Source organism: Heterodontus francisci, chromosome 11, assembly GCF_036365525.1.
Source record: "Heterodontus francisci isolate sHetFra1 chromosome 11, sHetFra1.hap1, whole genome shotgun sequence".
NCBI lineage: Eukaryota > Metazoa > Chordata > Chondrichthyes > Heterodontiformes > Heterodontidae > Heterodontus > Heterodontus francisci.
This window is the reverse complement of record NC_090381.1, coordinates 80094987-80114011: the sequence shown is the minus strand read 5'-3', so window position 1 is coordinate 80114011 and position 19025 is coordinate 80094987. Positions and strand designations below refer to the sequence as shown.

At 40.6% G+C, this 19025-nt stretch overlaps 1 protein-coding gene across 14 annotated transcripts in view; it reads left to right on the top strand.

Annotated features, from left to right (window-relative positions):
* eif4g1a (eukaryotic translation initiation factor 4 gamma, 1a) overlaps positions 1-19025 on the top strand; it is a 130817-nt gene that overhangs the window by 11964 nt on the left and 99828 nt on the right. For 7 of the 14 annotated variants that reach the window (XM_068042306.1, XM_068042313.1, XM_068042307.1 and 4 more), the window contains 3 exons: positions 15315-15388; positions 18514-18669; positions 18765-18854. In XM_068042306.1, coding sequence (XP_067898407.1) covers positions 18598-18669; positions 18765-18854 — 162 coding nt within the window. In that variant the 5' untranslated portion in view covers positions 15315-15388; positions 18514-18597. Of the gene's footprint in view, positions 1-15314; positions 15389-17404; positions 17505-18513; positions 18670-18764; positions 18855-19025 lie in introns of those variants that run through there. The other 7 variants (XM_068042316.1, XM_068042315.1, XM_068042309.1 and 4 more) reach the window with 4 other exon arrangements.

Sequence of the window (19025 nt, the reverse complement as noted above, 5' to 3'; positions counted from 1 at the left end):
GTGGAAAGAGTTTGGCGATGGACAGTAGTTTGTAAGAAGAGCGATGGAGTTTTTATTTGAAGGGGCAGTGATGGTGATTTTGAAAGAAAGGATGTGGACTTTTAACTACGTAGGTAGATAAGCGTATGTTGGTCAGCTATGCCCTGTTATAACAGCTTTAAAGTTGGTATTGCAATAATTTAAAAACAAAACACAACAAACTTGGAACTATATCGCTGTTCCTTAGCTGTTGCTGGGTCAAAATCCTGGAACTACCTTCCTAACAGCACTGCAGGTGTACCTACCTACCCACCCCACATGGACTGCAGCGATTCAAGAAGGTGGCTCACTGCCACCTTCTCGAGGGCAATTGGGGATGGGCAATAAATGCTGTCGTAGCCAGTGATGCCCACATCCTATGAATGAAAAGAAAATTTATTAAAAGTTATTTGCCGCTTGGTCAGTTTTGTACCAGTTGAAGTGAGGCATGTTTTGGTGCCAGGGAAGGAAGCTCTTGTGTTACAAACTCACATCTACTGTGTACTCAGTTTTAAACTGCCCAAACTCCAAGCATTTTTCGAGACTTGGGTTTGAATCCAAGTTCCAAATGTGAAACGACCTTGCAATGCAGACCTCTAGCATGCAGAAATGGTTGCTATCTCTGCAAACTAGGTTGGCTGTTTTCTTTAAAATGGGATTTTTTTGTTTATCTTCTGTGATTTATTTGTAGAAGATAGTTAAAATGAAAAGACGACTCACTAGTTGGCCTCTGGAGTGACGCTCTTTGGGCAATGTTATTGAAAGGAGTATCCCCAGTGTCTTGCTTGTCATTTCCAATCAGATTTTTTTTTTAAAGCTTGTGGTTTCTGGTCGCTGAACTTTTTAGATGCCTGGGGAAATCTTGCATGGATGTGTGATTGGGAAAGGTATTGTCTTGCATGGGTGGCCTAAGTTGCCTGCCTGAAGTAAGCAGCAGAGGTGAATTACCTGTAATGTTTGCCATTGATTCCTGTCTCCTTTGGAGGTGCTGGTGGAAAAAACATCTTTAGATATTTCTAGCATTCTCTTGAGGCAGGAGACTGCGCCATTTAGTTTACACTCCTGTTGAAGTTGGTTTCATAAGGGCTTGGATTGAGATGATTTCTCAGTTGGAAATTGTATGGTATCTGGTTAAACAGTAAAAGTCTATTTTACAAAATTTAAAATTGCAAATTTTTCTTTTCTATGCATCATTGTCGGAGAGCATTGGCAAACCTTAAGTTTTGGTGTGAAAGGTTGATCAAGTTTGTAGCCTCTTGAGTTAGGTTGTAGGTTTCAAGTTGGAGGTGAGACCCACTGGATTTAAGCATGTATTTTAACTTGACACATCAATATAGAGGGAATCTGTGCTGTTGGGGAGATAACAAATGATCCTATTGCACTATTTAATGATGGACAGGGTGTTCTGACCAACATTGTTATTTCGATCACCATCAAAAACAAAAAAATACTGTCAATTTGTTTGTGTGCAAATTGGCTGGGGTCTTTGGGCAAAGTGACCATCTCGTTGTATAAATTCAATTTCCTTTTGCCAAATATCTTGTTGCAATTCTTAGTGGCTTTCAAGATAATGCCATTTTCCCCACAATGAAGGTAAATCCATTTTGTGTATTTTGTCATAGTTTGTATCAGAATGTGGGTCGAGAATGCATTACCTGTTTGTTCTCTTGACTGGGGAAAGTTACCTGGGCGATCATCCATGTAAAATTCTCCTAGGGCTTCGTCCTTTTAGGAGGAAATGTGGTCTAAAATGAAAAGGAAGCTGAGCAAGCAGCTAGTGCTGATTCATGCTACATTTAAGCAGCATGTGATCTATAACAGCTGATACAAGACCGGAATAAGTGGGCTCGAATTTAAGTCACTTCATTTCTGAGGAAATGTAATGGCATTGATTTGGAATTTTTTGGAAATTGTTTTAATGCGAATGCTAAGAATTTTGTATACTTTGTTAGAGAAATCTCCAAGCCTGTTTGTGAAGACCACACTGAGACTAGGATGCTTTGGTGTAGATTATTGCTTGTCACAGATCTTTCTTCTGCTCTCTCAACAACACCACAAAGTGCTACAATTAACTACTTAATACCCAACACCTGTTCACCCTATTATCTTGAACTACCAAGTATTTATCATCCATTAACAGAACTTCAGACCCTAACAGATTCCCCCTTTACTTTAAATACATAAAAATTAAAAAAAAAAAAATTTTTCTTTATCATTAACTTTCAGCAGTACGAACCATTAACATGCTGTATATTTTCCCTCTTTAAACAAGTCTCTTTTAAAGAAAAAGCGATCTTATCGTAAAATTTGTTTTCCACACTTTGCTAAAAAGACAGCCCTCTTCGAGGACATCCAACAATTTTTTCGAATAAGCACCTCACTTAGTAAAACAATCTGCCAACTGATGACTTGAGTCAACCCATTTTATTTTGGAAATTTCTTTCCAGCATTTCTTTTATGCTCGTGAGATCAATCCTCAGTCTCTTTGCTGTGACAGTTTTATCGAATCGACATTTTCCCAGAGAGAATGGTTATCAATATAGCGTTCTATAGGAAAACTCTTCTCCGATTGCCCCTAATATAAGAGTTCCTTTGAAATACTCCATACATAACCGTATCTATCGCTTCTATCCGTACAAGTGTCTCAGCAGCTAAGGTGTTTTTAACTATCCTCTTTTTATTTTCTTCGATTCCCAGGCTAATGGACAACATTTATCATCCCACCAAAAATATAATGAACCCTGCTGCACTTGAATAACCATCGAGAAGATTAGCATGTGAGGCGTCACTAAAAATGACCAATTTCATTTCTTCTGGGTCACCCAATGCTGGAAACATGAGTGGACATTTGTCAAAACTCAATCTCTTCAATGTTTTATTTGCTTTCAGTACTTCCCAAACAGTAGCATGTTTCAACATGGTGCTCAATTCTAATGCATTATAGTAATGATTTGGCACAACTAGTTCAACTGCCCGATTAAGCTCCTTCACTGCTCTATTTCTTCCTTGGTTGCAGAGTCTTCCTTTAGTGAAGATCTGGCCTGATTTATTGGGATCTTTTTAACATTCTCTAGGTAAGACTGTCAATTTTAGGGTTACCCCCAACTTAGTCTGCCCAATATTCAACCCTATATATTTAAAAACTCCAGAAGCCTGACTTGCAATTTTAAATTCCTGCAGAACTTTTTATCTACCTCAAATGTCTCAGATCCTCCCCACAGAAAATTGTCCACATCCATCAAGAAAATGTCTGCTTTCTTCATAGTACCAATAAAACAAAGCCAGATCCACCTTTAGTTGAATACAGCCAGCTGTTAGTAGGACAGACCTAACTGAAAAATACCACACCCCGGATGCATCATTTAGCCCATAAACACGCTTGTTTAGCTTCCATAATTTCCTTTTTATATCTCTAACTTCTTTTGGTGGCTTTAGAAATACTTCCCGTTGAAATTTCTCCCCTTGTAAAAATGCTGCTTTGATGTCAATGGACTTGCATTCCCATGAGTGTGTCGCTAAAAGGGCTAGGAAAATCCTCAAGCTTGCTTTTCCTGCTGTTGGGGAGTCCAGTCTAACTTTCTGGTCACCTAGTCTTTCTTCAAACCCCCGAGCTACAAGTCTGGCCTTGGCTTTATACGTACCATCTGGAAGTACTTTCTCTGTACAGATCCATCTATGGGATAATGCTGGTTGTCCTCTATCTGGCACCTCTGTGTACACGCCAAACTCTCCAACTGTCAAGCTCTTTTTGCTTGGCATCCTTTATCAATTTACCATCTAACCTGTTAGTAGCCACGAGAGCTTCTCGTTCATAAGGGCTCCTACCTCTTGTGGTACCCCTCGCCTGCTCTCTGGTCCTTGCTCAAGTGAAACCATATCCCTACTAGATTTCCTATCCCTTTCTGGACTGCTACTACTCGACCTGTCTCTCCAACAACCAGACTTCCTTTCACAAGTTCGTGACCTTTTCCTTGCACTATGATCATCTTCAGTCCCACTCTCTGAACTTATACTATGTTTTCTGGCCATCCATATTTTCACTTCCTTCTGCCAATCTATAGGTCTGATATCCTGCCCCTTGTCTTGCACATTCAGCCAATGTTTGTATTTCCCTGTGGCCTTTCCTGCCCTTCCAATAAGGGTGGCTTCTGTCCCTTCTGACTTTAAAAAAAAATTTATTTAGAGATACAGCACTGAAACAGGCCCTTCAGCCCACCGAGTCTGTACCGACCAACCTCCCATTTATACTAATCCTACACTAATCCCATATTCCTACCACATCCCCACCTGTCCCTACATTCTCCTACCATCTACCTATACCAAGGGCAATTTATAATGGCCAATTTACCTATCAACCTGCAAGTCTTTTGGTGGTGGGAGGAAACTGGAGCACCCGGCGAAAACCCACGCTGACACAGGGAGAACTTGCAAACTCCACACAGGCAGTACCCAGAATTGAACCCGGGTCGCTGGAGCTGTGAGGCTGTGGTGCTAACCACTGCGCCCCTGTGTCACTGTAGTCCCAACTTTCGGTAGTTGACCTTTGGGATAAATGGCCTTATCTGGATCTTCACTATCACTTGGTCCACTCTCAGTCGGCCCATTATCTGTCACAATCTGTTGCTCGCAAAAGTCTGACACGTGCATGTGAAGTTTTGGTGCATCATCAGTGACCGTCATTTGTTCAGATTCTGTCAATGTATAATCAGTGCCAATAAGCCACGAGGAATGTACTCTAATGGCTTGGTTGCCATGTTGCAAAATCACTATTTTGCCATCAGTGCCTATAAATATCCTCAGGCCTCTTCACTCTTTCTGCCCTTCTCTTTTGTAATACACCATGTCCACAGTATCAGTTATTTTCTGATGGCCTGATCCGATACCTCAAAGCTCTCCTGATTTTTTCTGAAACCTCCGCCTTAATAAATACTCTTCTCCCTGTATGGCATTCAAATGTTCTGCAAAAATTGAACTAATTGTAGTCCCCTCTAAAGCCGGGGGATGATCCCACATTACTGAAGGTATTTTCGGATTCCTGCCATAAACTAATTGATATGGGCCGTAGCCCCCAACTATTTGAAGCGTGTTTTTCGCATGTTCTGCCCACACCAGAGCAGTAGTCAATTTACAATTTGGGTGGTCTGCTAAAATTTTAATTTAGTCAATCACAGCATGATTTCTCTCATAAATCCCATTACTAAAAGGACTTTCTGCTGCTGTGTGCATTGCTACAATGTTCATATTTTCTCACATACTCCTGAACTCACCATTGGCAAATTCTCCTCCATTGTCATTCAGAAAGCTAGCCGGTGCTCCCAGTACTGTTCCTATCCACCTTTCCATTATCTTGTCCACTATTACTTTTTTGTCTTTACTATAAATTATCGTCGACGGACTGAATCTAGTCGCCATGTCTATAAAGTGTGAGTAAAATATTTTTTTTCTTTATCGCCATGTCTATAAAGTGTGAGTAAAATATTTTTTTTCTTTATCCCATACCTTCAAGTCCATCGCTACGGTTTCATTAAAGTCCCTTGCTAATGGGAGACTCACTATGGGTCGCGATGGCATCCTCCTGTAATTTTTTTTTAGTTATCACATTTTTTATTGATATTGTTAAGTTTAGTGTAGTCATCAATTACCCCTGCATCTTTTAACAATCTTCAACATATGACAAGATGGATGTGCAAACTGTCAATGTAGTTTTGAAATAATTTGCCTTTTCTCCTTTAAATCCCTACTCCCGGATGCCATTAATACTTTAACATCCTGCTTAGAGATGTTCAGTCTCGCTAAAGGCGCAGTGGTTAGCACCGCAGCCTCACAGCTCCAGCGACCCGGGTTCAATTCTGGGTACTGCCTGTGTGGAGTTTGCAAGTTCTCCCTGTGTCTGCGTGGGTTTCCTCCGGGTGCTCCGGTTTCCTCCCACAGCCAAAAGACTTGCAGGTTGATAGGTAAATTGGCCATTATAAATTTCCCCTAGTATAGGTAGGTAGTAGGGGAATAGAGGAACAGGTGAGGATGTGGTAGGAGTGTAGGATTAGTATTAAAAAAAAAAAAGGGTGATTAGTGGTCGGCACAGACTCGGTGGGCCGAAGGGCCTGTTTCAGTGCTGTATCTCTAAATCAAAAAAATAAATCAAATCAATGATGTCTGGACTGTGTAAACCGCAAAGCTACAGATTTCCCAAAGACAATCGTGTTCCATATCCAATTTCATCCGAGCCTTTTTTTATAGACTGTTTATTTAACAGCGAAGGTATATTGCTGGATACTACATCCGTACTAATAAAATGGTTCGCCCCTGCTATTTTACACAGAATTACCACTCTTTTTCATGATTTCAAAGTGTCATCCTCCAAATCTGAAACAGGTAGAACTGTCATATTCTTTGACCTTATTTCGGTCTGTCTTACATAAAGAATCCATGTAAACCTTTACCAGTCTGCTCCACTGTCGTCCGCCCACTGTCTAGTACTGTGCAATTCGATGAATCTGCAACTAGGACACTCATTACCGGACTAAAGCTTCTCCTGGCCAGTACAATTCCTTCTGATCAATAGCGTTCTCCTTGCCTTCCATGTCATGTGTCATCTCAAACCCTGTTCCTTTTTGAACAATGCAATGAATATTGATACTTTGAGTCACGTCGGAAACGCGTGTTGACCACCCCTTGGTTATTCCTGGAGTTCATCCTTCTGCCATAATTACCCAATTCCTGTCGTCCGTTATAGCTGCCAAAAGGGTGTCTATCCTCACTCGTTTTGTGTGTGTTTCTCCTTTCGTACTGATGTCTGGGCCCCATACTTGAACAGCCTCAATGCTGCTAGGATTGTATCCTCCACCTTCCGTGTCACTGCTAAAGAGCCTATCTGCGCCATGAAAGCGGCCAGAAAGGAATGTTTTCCCAAAAATATTTTTAGGGTGTCAGACATCTGATCAAACAACGTTACTTTTTCATTGAATCTAACTCCAGTTAATACCAAGAGCCTATCCATGTTCGATATCCTAGCACAATTCAACAATTTGAAGGCAAGTACTGATTTAGGAATTTCCAAGCAGATTCGCTGTAACCTTGCATATAGTCAGTTAAACTCCATAATATATTCTTCTATGGAAGAACGATCTATTTTTCTAAATGTATCGAAGTCTGACCACGCCTCATACGCACTCAATAAGTCATCTTTCATATAAATGTTATCCATAAATTTCAAGAGTTTGTCCTAATCTTCCTCATTGTCCAAATGATGAGCCTCTAGCTCCGAGAACACTTTGTCCCTGATCTTGCTTCTGATGGGAAGTGCAAGGGCCAGTCCTTCCTTGCTTTTTAGGTAAAGACGTAACCCGTGTCCACATATTAACTTCATTCTTCCATTGATCGTAAGGTTCGGCTCCACAAAACAGCGGAGGAAAATCATATCTCCTACACCTTACACTTGGTTTCAGTCATCTTTCTTCAAAAAAAAAACCTCCAAACACAGCTTTCTCAAAAAAAACCTCCAATTCTAATCTCCTGTCTGAAAACAAATCTTAGTTTCCAGTCTTCACTTTCAGGCAACCATCCTCTGCAACCAATGTGAAAGAAATCTCCAAGCCTGTTTGTGAAGAAGATGCTGAGGCGAAGATCCTTTGGAATAGATTGTTGATTGCTTGCTAGAGAGCTTACTTCTGCTCTCCAAATAACAGCCATAGCCAATGCTGGCTGGCTCTTCATATATACATGCACACTTGAATGCAATTTACACCCAACACCTGTTCACCCTTTTATCTTGAACTACCAGGTATTTATCATCCATTAACAGAACTTCAGACCCTAACATACTTTTTAATTATTTGTTCATGGGATCTTGGGTCGCTGGCCAGGCCAGCATTTATAGCCCATTCCTAATCCTTCTTGAGAAGGTGGTGAAATGCCGCCTTGGACTGCTGCAGTCCATATGGTTTTTAGGAGTGTGTTCAGTATTTTGACCCAGTGACAATGAACGAATGGTGACATAGTTCCAAGTCAGGATGGTGTGTGACTTGGAGGGGAAGTTGCAGTTGGTGGTGTTCCTATGCGTCTGCTACCCCTGTCCTTCTCAGTCATTGAGGTAGTGAGTTGGAAGGTGTGTTGAAAGAGCCTTGGTAAGTTACTGCAGTGCATCTTGTAGATGGTGTACACTACTGCCACTGCCAATAGTGAAGGGAGTGAATGTTTCAGGTGCTGGATGGGGTGCTGATCAAACAGGCTTCTTTGTCATGGATAGCGTCGAGCTTCTTGTAGTGTTGGAGCAACACTGATCCAGGCAATTGGACAGTATTCCATCACACTCCTAACTTGTTGCTTGTAGATGGACAAGCTTTGGGGAGTCAGGACGTGAGCTAGGTGCTGCAGAATACCCAGCCTCAGCTGCTCTTGTAGCAACAATGCATATATGGCTAGTCCGGTTGAGTTTCTGGTTAGTGGTAACCACCAAGATGTTTGGTAGGAGATTTGGTGATGGTTAGACACTCTCTTGTTGAAGTTGGTCATTGCCTGGCACTTGAGGCATGAATGTTAAATCTGCCTGCTATGTTGTAATATTGCAGACAAAGGTGTCTGTAAACACTTTCCTATCTTGTGAAAGCAAGATACTGCGAATGCTGGAAATCTGAAATAAAAACAAAATGCTGGAGATACTCAGGTCAGGCAGCATCTGTGACTAGTTAACAGCCACTTATGGGCCTCTGCCAGCCACCATGGGGATTTTACCATTGGCAGGCGGGCAGCCCAGGCCTGAGAAAAGCTGCCTGTAAAACGTAGGCGGCCTTCTGACAGGGTGGGGGTGGGGTGCTGCACTCCTGATTGGATACCACGTGCCTGATGAAGGGCTGCCTCCGATGCCCCAACACGACACCCACACCCCTAATCGGCCCCCTTGCCTTACTGGGGCCTGACAATTCACCCCCGGCGAGGCACCAAAAACTCACGTCCTCTCCGTTTTCTTGATCTTGAAGTTGAATTTCAGTCTCCGCAGTGGCCACCGGTGATTGGCCGGCAACTCTATTAGGCGGGACTTCCTGCCTCAATGAGGTGTAAGTCCTGCCTAAGACCAATTTAGGGCCTGGGGGTCTGTTAAATCCGGTCTGCATCCCCAGGCCCCACAGAGGCAGGATTGCCACCGACTCTTTGGTCAGTGGATGGCTCCCGTCCGACAAGCGCAAAATTCCGGCCATTAACTCTGCTTCTCTCTCCACAGATACTGCCTGACTGACTTGCTGCGTATTCCCAGCATTTTCTGTTTTTGTTAACCTTTTGCTAGTTAAGTTCAACAACACTCCAGTAAAACTGATTTTTCTCATGCTTATACTTGGGCATTGCTGATAAAAGATGCTTATCCAAAAGTCTTGCACCGGAATGTGCACTTTTTTTTCCAAAGGCTTCACATGATAATGTCACTAAGGCACCACACTTTTGAAGCTTCATAGGTCCTTAGGCTTGAAAAATAATTTTCTTAAATAATTGTTCAAAAAACGCTCGCCCAAAGTCTGCATTCATAATCACCAAGTATAAAAATAAATTCACTAAGCTGCTCAAATGATTTTTTCATACCTTTCTACTTCACTGTTCAGTGTATATACAGAGCTAAAATAGTGTCTAACATCAATGTGCATGCTTAGGTAATTCTAAAAGAAAGTGACAGATTTTCCCCATGCAGTTGGTTATTACTTTTAAAAATACAAAGAATTTCTGCCACGGTATGTGCTGTCTGAGATAAAAGCTTAAAATGCTGGAAATACTCCGCAGGTCTGAACATCATTGGAGAGAAAGAGTCAACATTTCAGGTCAATAAAAGGTCATTGACCTGAAATGTTAACCCTGTCCCTTTCTCGACAGATGCTGTCAGACCTGCAGAGCATTTTCAGTTCTTATTTCAGATTTCGAGCATCCGCAGTATTTTACTTTTGTATCTGTGTTGTCTGTGCTTGGGTTATAAATCTCACCTTGGCATTGGGATGCAGGAATTCCCAGCTGCTGGGGAAAAACTGAGAAACATCTCGAGAGCTTTGTCTGCTCCTGTGGAGCTACAATACTAAGCTTGCAATCTGGCATAAAATTTGCAAGTAACGGCGGCATGAGCTGTGAGTTTACACCATAAAGTCAAAAAATTCTGACCCTTAGAAGTTGAGTTGACCTTTGTCACCAAGGGGCCTGAAGTTCCTGCTAAGGTGGGGGGTATAGAAATCAGTGAAGTGCTTTGCTGACCTCAGGACGTGGTGACTGAGTTGGGCCAGTCAGCCACTCCAGGCAAATGATAGGTATGGTTGCTGATTATTTGGCCACTAAGCCAATCAAAGAAAGCTCATGTGGTTTTTGAGGACTTGAGTCTCTTATTTTATGCACTTGCACACTTCTACCGATGCATTGAATTCCTTTGGTGTTTTTCATATTAAATACTTGTCAAGAAGGAATCTTAATATTTACAGCTGTAAACATTGCAGAAACTATGGATGTTTGTGTGGAGATTGTCATTGCCTTTTTGGTCCATATTGATATCTTCAATCTTGGGCAAAACTAAAGGTAGTTGCTCTTTCAAGGAATTTCAGAATATAGTTTTTTAACCAACTTGCAAGTATGTAAGGAGAAAATGGGTTTAAATCTTTCCCAGTTTGGAGCACAGCTTTGGATACTGTATTCCTGCCTCCAGCCACCCCCCCCCCCCCCCCCCCCAAAAAAAATCTCTCTATCTTCTTTCCTGTAAGATTTTTTCTCCCTTTTTTTGGTGTAGTTCTATGTATGCTAATAACCCTTTGGTACCTTGCCCAAACAGCCATATTAGTGCTAATTTGAAATAAGGCTGAACCCTAAAATAGAATATGGATCTGTTTCAATCCTGTTTTAAAATGACTCTTATACACTTTTTAGATTTTAAGTTAATTTTGTTAATAGTTTAGTGCAGAAATTGTTCTCATTTTCTCCAAAGTATGCAAAGTTTGCAATTTTAAAGGAATGTTTCCTTTTTTAAAAGAAGGCACTCGCTGCAATCATCTGTACAGACTGGTCTTTATTCTGAGCTGCACTCATGGCAGTTATGTTTCCATCTCGCCCTGGAACTAAATCCTATGTTGAAATTACAGCTTCTCACTGGCACTTCTGGATTCACAGCCATTTTTTTAATGTAGTTTGTAATAGTTCACCTCATGCCCTGACCATCTTGAGTCACCGAAGAGCATTATTGGTAGGCAGATGTTCTAGTTTGCTGACTAATACCAACATATTTTCTTTGCAGTATGTTGGCATAAAGTTTTGAAATTCACCACCTCACTATTACTTGAGACTGTGTAACCAGCTTCTTCCATGAAGCAATGCTGAATAAGTCAACAGTGGAAACTTGAATAATAATCTCTTCTGCCCTCCCCCCAAATCTCTTTCTGAACACCTCACTTCAGTTTGGTGTCTCTCTTGCTACTCTGGCTGAGAACTGCCAACTCAGCACTTTCCATCGATTTTAAACTTCAGATGTTTGTGGTTGCTGCCTCAGCAGTGTACCCTGTGCTACATTTTAATAGTAGCATCAGTGTGATGATATCATTATGGCTCTTAAACATATCTGGTTATGTGATGTGTTTTTATTGTTTTTGGAGGTGGGGCTCAATCTAGTAAAATATTTGCTGAGTACGCTTTCAGCTGCATGGTTTGCTAGTGCATGCCCTGTATAAAATAGACTCACTAAATGATGGCTGAGTGGATAAGGCAATGAGGGGAATATTTAGACACAAATGATCATCCTGGATTTGGTTCCCAGCCTATGTTGAATTACCTGATCTCACCTGGGGCAACATTTTGGATACTGCAGACTATCCAGAGAGTCTTGCTGTAATTAGAACAGAACTGAGAATTGCTGAGATGCTGCCCACAGTGAGGGAGCCTTCCGTATGCTGGACCCATGTGTGAAGACCGATCTGTTAGCGAGCAGGGCTAGTGATGTCCATGGAGTTGTAAGTGGGAAGAGCAGAAAGGTGAATGGTATAAGCATGGGCAAAGATGTACATTAACCAGGTGTTGTGTTGGAATGAAAGTCTAATGTTCACTTCTGATAGTTGCACAGTGGCTGGGAATAGGCTGGCAAATGAGCCTCATGCTCTGCCAGTGTTTTCCAGCAATGGTGGCTAAAAGAGTCATTGTAGCTTCATCCTGAGCACGTTTATGATTTTGTGCCTTCTGTTCTTTGGGCTGAGTTGTACAGCACTAAATATACCTTATGATTGCACAACACAAAAGCAAAATATTGCGAATGCTGGAAGTCTGAAATAAAAACAGAAAATACTGAAAATACTCAGGTCTAGCAGCATCTGTGGAGAGGGAAACAGTTAATGGTTCAGGTCAATGACCTTTCATCAGAACCTAAACTTTCACATAGTTGCTTGAGTGGACTGGGAGGGGAAGTTACAAGTGAAGTGCAATTTTGATGGACTGCTTGATTGAGATGTGGTTTGCTGAAAGAGATTTGTCCAGTGTGTTACTGGGGACCTGTGTTTTCCATACAGCTAAATTTACAAGATGCATTCAGGAATCCATATTTAAAATTTGTAATAAAATTCTAGCAGTTGCTGTAGTTTTATTATAATGGTACTGTTTTACATTTAATGCATTTTCTAGTTGCTCCAGTGTTTCCTGTTCCCTGGAAGGAAAGTAGATAGTCTTCTCTTTTTTAAAGGGACTGAAAAGTGGACATATCTATTTGTAGTTTTTGCCACAGAGAAAAATTGTTTTCACAGTAGTAGTGAATGAGTTTAGAATTAGTTTACATTGACTGACATTCTTGTCCAAATCCTTGGCAGCTAGTTGTTCATATTACTGTGACTTCGCTGTGGCTGTGCCACACTAAACAATTTAGATAACTGGGTTTCAGTTTTTAAATTGGAATCAAACTGGATATCTTTAAAAGTTTTGTGCATATATCTTTGTGTGGCTTCTACTGTCAATGGTATGTTGATATATCAATGTATTGACACTGTCTGGCAGACAACGCATCGTGTTAATAAAACTGCTGTCCCTTCTACTTAAGCTTATTTGAAGCTGTTGACTTTTACTGAAGTATAGTTCCATGGGTACTTGTGACATAGAAACTTAGAAAGTAGGAGTAGGTCATTTGGCCCTTCGGGCCTGCTCCGTCATTCAAAAAAATCATGGTTGATCGTCTAATTCAGTACCCTGTTCCCGCTTTCTCCCCATAATCCCATGATCCCCATTGGCATTACGAAATATATCTATTTGCTCCTTTGAATATATTCAATGACATGACCTTCTGCGGTAGAGAATTCCACAGGTTCATCGCCCTCTGAGTGAAGAAATTTCTCCTCATCTCGGTTCTAAATGGCATACTCCTGTATCCTGAGACTGGGACCCCTGGTTCTGGACTCCCCAGCCATCAGCAACATCCTCCCTGCATCTAGCCTGTCTACTCCTGTTAGAGTTTTATAGGTTTCTGTGAGATCCCCTCTCATTCTTCTAAACGCTAGTGAATATAGGCCTAATGGACCCAATCTCTCTTCATGCATCAGCCTAGTATATCTTCTTTGCACTCCCTCCATGGCAAGAACATCCTTCCTCAGATAAGGTGACCAAAAGTGCATACAGTACTCCAGAGGTGGTCTCACCAAGGCCCTGTATAACTGCAGTAAGACATCCTTGCTCCTGTACTCAAATCCTCTTGCAATGAAGGCCAACATACCATTTGCCTTCCTAACTGCTTGCTGCGCCTGAATGCTTGCCTTTGGTACCTTGCTTAATTAAAGATTTGTGCACGAGCCTCGGAATTTTAACTGGCTGTTGAATGCAAGGGGGACCACAGGGTTTGTCTGCTCACTGCTCAGATTCTTGTACTCTTCCAACAGATTATTGAATAATCGGGAAACTCTGGTGGTTTACTTATTCTCTTACCCTGTGGCTCAGTTCATGCAGTGGGTCACATCTGGGTCTTCCCTTGTCTGTTTGACTTTTCTTACTGATGGTTAAATCTGGTTCATTAGCTTTAAGTACCAGTGCGTCTGCTTTTGGATAAACATATTAGCACTTGTTAAGTTGCTGTCACCATACTATGGATGGGTTCCTGAAAAAGATAACCATTAAACTTTACTGCAATGCTGATATATAATGAATAGGACAATGTGGTGTGATTTTAAAGATAATAACAATGCAAAATACACCCATGCAGACAGTAACCACATGCATCGGTAAACTGTGTGAAACTATAATGCTCTTAAATTTTCTGAGAGCTTCTGATTTAGGTCATGCAACTGTAGGCAGTTACCAAGTGGAGGCTGTGCAATGGTCCACAGAAAGAAAAGAAAAACAAGTAAATCAATAATGGCCAATATTCAACTGAACATTGTGACACTCTCAGTTTTATGGAATCTGGCATAGCCCTAGAGAGAGATAAAATGAAAGGACAGCACTGAATTGTAGCTCACTGAACATTACACTAATGGATATGCTGTTTTAGAAGTCATTATAATGAGCTGGTGGAGGAATTGGTGGAAAGTTGTATCGTTTGCATAGAACACACCTTTATGCCCAAAATTCCTTGATATTTTAAGGAATAATAAAGGAGTTGCATTTATATAGTGCCTTACATGATCTCAGGATGTCCCAAAGTGCTTTCTAGCCAATGAAGCACTTTTGAAGTGCACTGTGACGTAGGAAGCGCAGCAGCCAATTCCCAAACAGCAATCAAATAAATGGGTATTTTTTTTTTAGCCATGTTGATTGAGGGATAAATATTGACCACAACACAGGAGAACTAACCACTTCAAAATTGTGCCATGGGATCTTTTGCGTCTACATGAGAGGGTAGATGGGGCCTCAGTTTAGGGTCTCATCTGAAAGAGGACATCTCCAACAATACAGGTTTCTCTCAGTATTGCACTAGATTATGTACACAAGTCTCTGGAGTGGGACTTGAACCCATAACCTTCTGGGTTCAAGGCGTGAATGCTACCTTGGGCCACATTTAATTTGCGCCTACATTGCATATGTCTCTGGTTGCAAATATGCAGGGAATCCCAGGTCTAGGTGTTCCATTTGCAAGTGGATGCATCTTTTATTGAAGCAACATTTCAGTTCTTTTGAAAGAAAGCATTTTTGCTTCTCATTGGAAGTGCATGTGCTTCATAGTATGAACTTTATAGTATGAACAGCTTATGAATGAAATAAACCAATAGGTATGACTACAGAACTTTCTATATTGGTGATAATTATTAGTATATGAAGTGCATTTTTTTTGATACAATAATGTCTTGAAATGTGAGATTTTCTTTTTGCTGTTGGCTTGACAGAATTGCCAGAGGATCAACACTGACAAGCACAGAGCGACTTTCCACAACCTCCTGTTGCAGGACCTTTCAACACAGTATGTGTCTTTTTATTATGGCTTTCTGATTGGTAACTTGGAAGTACTACACTTTAAAAAGAATGTAAATGTTAATGGCAATATACTTTCAGTAGTTCTGTACCTTTTCAACATTTAAAGCTTACTGTTCTAATGTGTTTTGGGTTCCTGTAAAACAATATTTAGCTTCTAGTTCTAAAATGGCAACTGTTAGGTAGTGTATTGAAACATTGTAGTAGTGGAGAGTGCCAGTTTGAATCCAATTCTTTTGCTGATCTTTGTTCTGGGATGTATCACTTGGGGTACCTGTCAGGAGATAGTGAGCACTTCCCTCTTGGAGGGGAGAACTGGGACTCATCTAGAGTCAGGGCTATGTTGCTTTTGCTGGAGACCTGACAAGTCATTCACTGCAGATGGCAACATTTTTAGTTGGCAGTTGGAGGAAACAATGCAAGAATGATGCACCTTAAGAGGCAAAAAACAAAATGTGTTGGTTAAATGAAGCTTGAATGATTATATGGCAGTCATCTATTCCAAGCTTTGATTCCCACAATTACATTAGTCTTGCAAAAGTTCCCTAGTATTTGATTAGAATTGTGCCTTCTAATGTTGAAATTAATACAGTAGTTTCTTATCTCTGCCCCTCCCCCTCCCCTCCAAGTGCTTTTCCCAAGAAGATGGATTTCAAAATTGGAGTTAAACTTGAAAAGATTATCAGTACACTGCATTTCTGATGTGGTGTAAACAATTGCTTTTCTTGTTAGGAATGTTCTCTACATTGGTGCAGAGCAGTTTACTGTCAGTCACTTATCATTTACTGATCGCATTCCATGCAGAGAGGTGCGAATGATGCACCTCAACTCATTCAGATTTTTCCTTTTGAAGGCAGTAGTAAGCACTTATTTAAATTATTCAGTCCAAATCCATTTTTTCTAGTTCACCCCAAATTTTTGTCCTGAGTGTTTTCATTTTTGACAAAAATATATGTATAACTTCACTTTATTCAGTTTTATGTGATTTTATTTGGTTTTGATGCATTCTTTTAAGCACTCTTGCATTCTGATTATGGGATGAAGTTACAGTTTTTGCCTTTGTCAACGTTACTGCAGGTTTATTGATTTAAATCTGATATGTTCAATCTTTCAAACATTTTTGGTAGAACATGTATTTTAGATAGGAGAAGAGTCACTAAGAGTATTCTACAAAAGGGACCTGGTGTTGACTTAATGAACATAACTAAATCGTCCTTTATGTTTTATGTACTGCATTGCAGCAGTGAAGTCTGATGTGAATATAGCCATTTATGGTCTAGAATATGCCTGCGCCTTGAGGGGAAGAAAGTGGAGAGTGCAGGATTGGAGGGGTTGAAAAGAGATAACAGGAGAAAGATCATAGCATTGCTAAACTTGAGGTTTGTGATGTACCCTCTGGCTGAAGTGGCTGCTGCGTTAGTTTGTGCAATTGTACATCATTCAAACAATGAATAAGATTTGTGCAAACCTATATTACCTCAGTAATCCATCCCTCCATTAGTATTGCACAAAGAAACCTGACCCCTCCTGAAAACCATGAAAATGAATTTAAAAATTTATATTCTGGCTGCATTTTCCAATCTTGTGTGCTCCTACTCCACCCCCTTCATAAACCTGTATGTTACCATTTTAACCTTTTGAACACCAATGATAGTTCACTAGCCATGCAGTCTTCTGCACACATGGCATTTGATTCCACAGGTGTGGGTTGCTCTCTAGCGCCCTACCCTAGTGGTATCCTTCATGTAGGAGTCCAACCAGTGAATATTGCAGGCTGTTTCACTTGTGGGACATCACAACTGAGTCTGTTTCTTTCTTAGCCTGGGGTCCACTCATGTTTTCTAGTGACTATACTGGAACAGTAAGAGTAAGTAGACTACTTGACAATTGAGTATATCAAAGCTGAGTTTGTGCTCCAAACATGTATTTTTTTAGCAGTGGTCACTGGATAGCAATCAAGAACAGGAGTGCTTAGCTGATTTCTTTTTTCTCTCGACTTCCCTAGTCCAGGAGTGCTGAGGCCAATTGTAGCACTTCAACTGCCACCTCAGTTGACGTCAGCTAACTGAGTACAGATCAGGGATGGGAACTTTTGGTCTGTGTGGGTAAGTTCCACACTGAACAGTGCATTCACTTCCATTTCGAATGGAATAAGATTAAGGTTCTGGGTAATGTAATGTTCTTTCAATTACAGTAGTGTCCCACTTTGAATTTTACATATGAAAAGATTAGTTAAATTGCAATTAAGCTTCCAAATCATTCCCTATGTTGAATAAAGACATTTAGAACGGTTATGCTTCAGTGCATGAATAATTATCATGTTTTTCTCTTTTTCCTTCCTCCTCCATCTCCACCACCCCCCCCCCCCCCCAAATCCCTGGCAACAAAATTGCAATTTTAACCGAGTTAGGAGTCTTGAGTGACAGGAATGTTTGTACTTTATTGGAGTAGAAAAATTGTTACTCGTTCTCATGCATTGATGTAGGATAGTTGCCATTTGCTGACTTTAATAGTTACTATCCTAATCATGTAAAATTGGATTTAAAAGCACTAAACTGGGAGTAAAATGTGTGGCCCCTCTGAGACAGCCTCTTTGTCATTTTGTTTGTTTTCCTAGATTTTTTTTTCTCATTGAAGTGAATCAGTCATGCTGAACACATTTTTTAGCGATTGGGCTGTGGAATATACTATCCTATCCATGCATGCTCTTTTAGCCTTAATTTTTTTATCTGGTAGTAGCTTTGCCCATTGATTCATTAACTTCATTTATCACCAAAGTTCAAAATTGGGTCACTGTTGTAGGGAAATCTTCAGAGTAAGGCCACTATTATACATCAATTTCCTTCCTGTGACCTGACGTAGAGTTTTTGAAATGCCTGTGACTTTTTGTTTTTAAATAACTTAGTATGATGAATTAGAAGTTGCATATCAAACCTTGAATACTGTTCAAGATGAATGTGTTTTTTTATTTTCAACTATTGTTGGTCAGTGTCTATTGAACTGGCAGGATTTTGAACCTTCATCTGTTTAAAGAAAAATAAACTACTTATTGTAGCTTGAACCAATTGGTAGACCTAATCAGGTTCTTTATTCTCTTGTAAATTGTAAATCCAGGTGTTAATCAGTACCACAGCATTGACTTGTCTTTGACTGTAGATTTCACAACGAGTAGGGGCTCCACATGCTGTGCCACATGAAATGAATAAAGGACCCCAAACTATTGGAGGACCTCCAGCTGCCCCACATCCCCCCCCTTCTGGAATCTCTCAGGTGAATAAAAGCTGCTGTTTGATTTTTGCTGTTAAATGTTGTTACTTGACTGTCAGTGCCCCCCAAATTAACCTTGTTTTTCATTTTGTTTTTAGACAGCCTATCCCTCTGGCCAGACAACTGCTACAGTAGTTTTTGCACCACAGCAATCTCCACAAATGAACACTCAACCACAGCCACGGCAGGTAAGAATGGGTTTCTGATTGGAAAAATTGCTAGTAAAGCTATATGTGAACACATTGTGTAACCCTGTTGGAATATGTATCTGTACTTATTTTAAATATTGCCATATTTCTATAATTGACCATTTTTGGCCTGCTTACTGTACAGGGTCAGTGCTGAATTTTTTTCCTGGT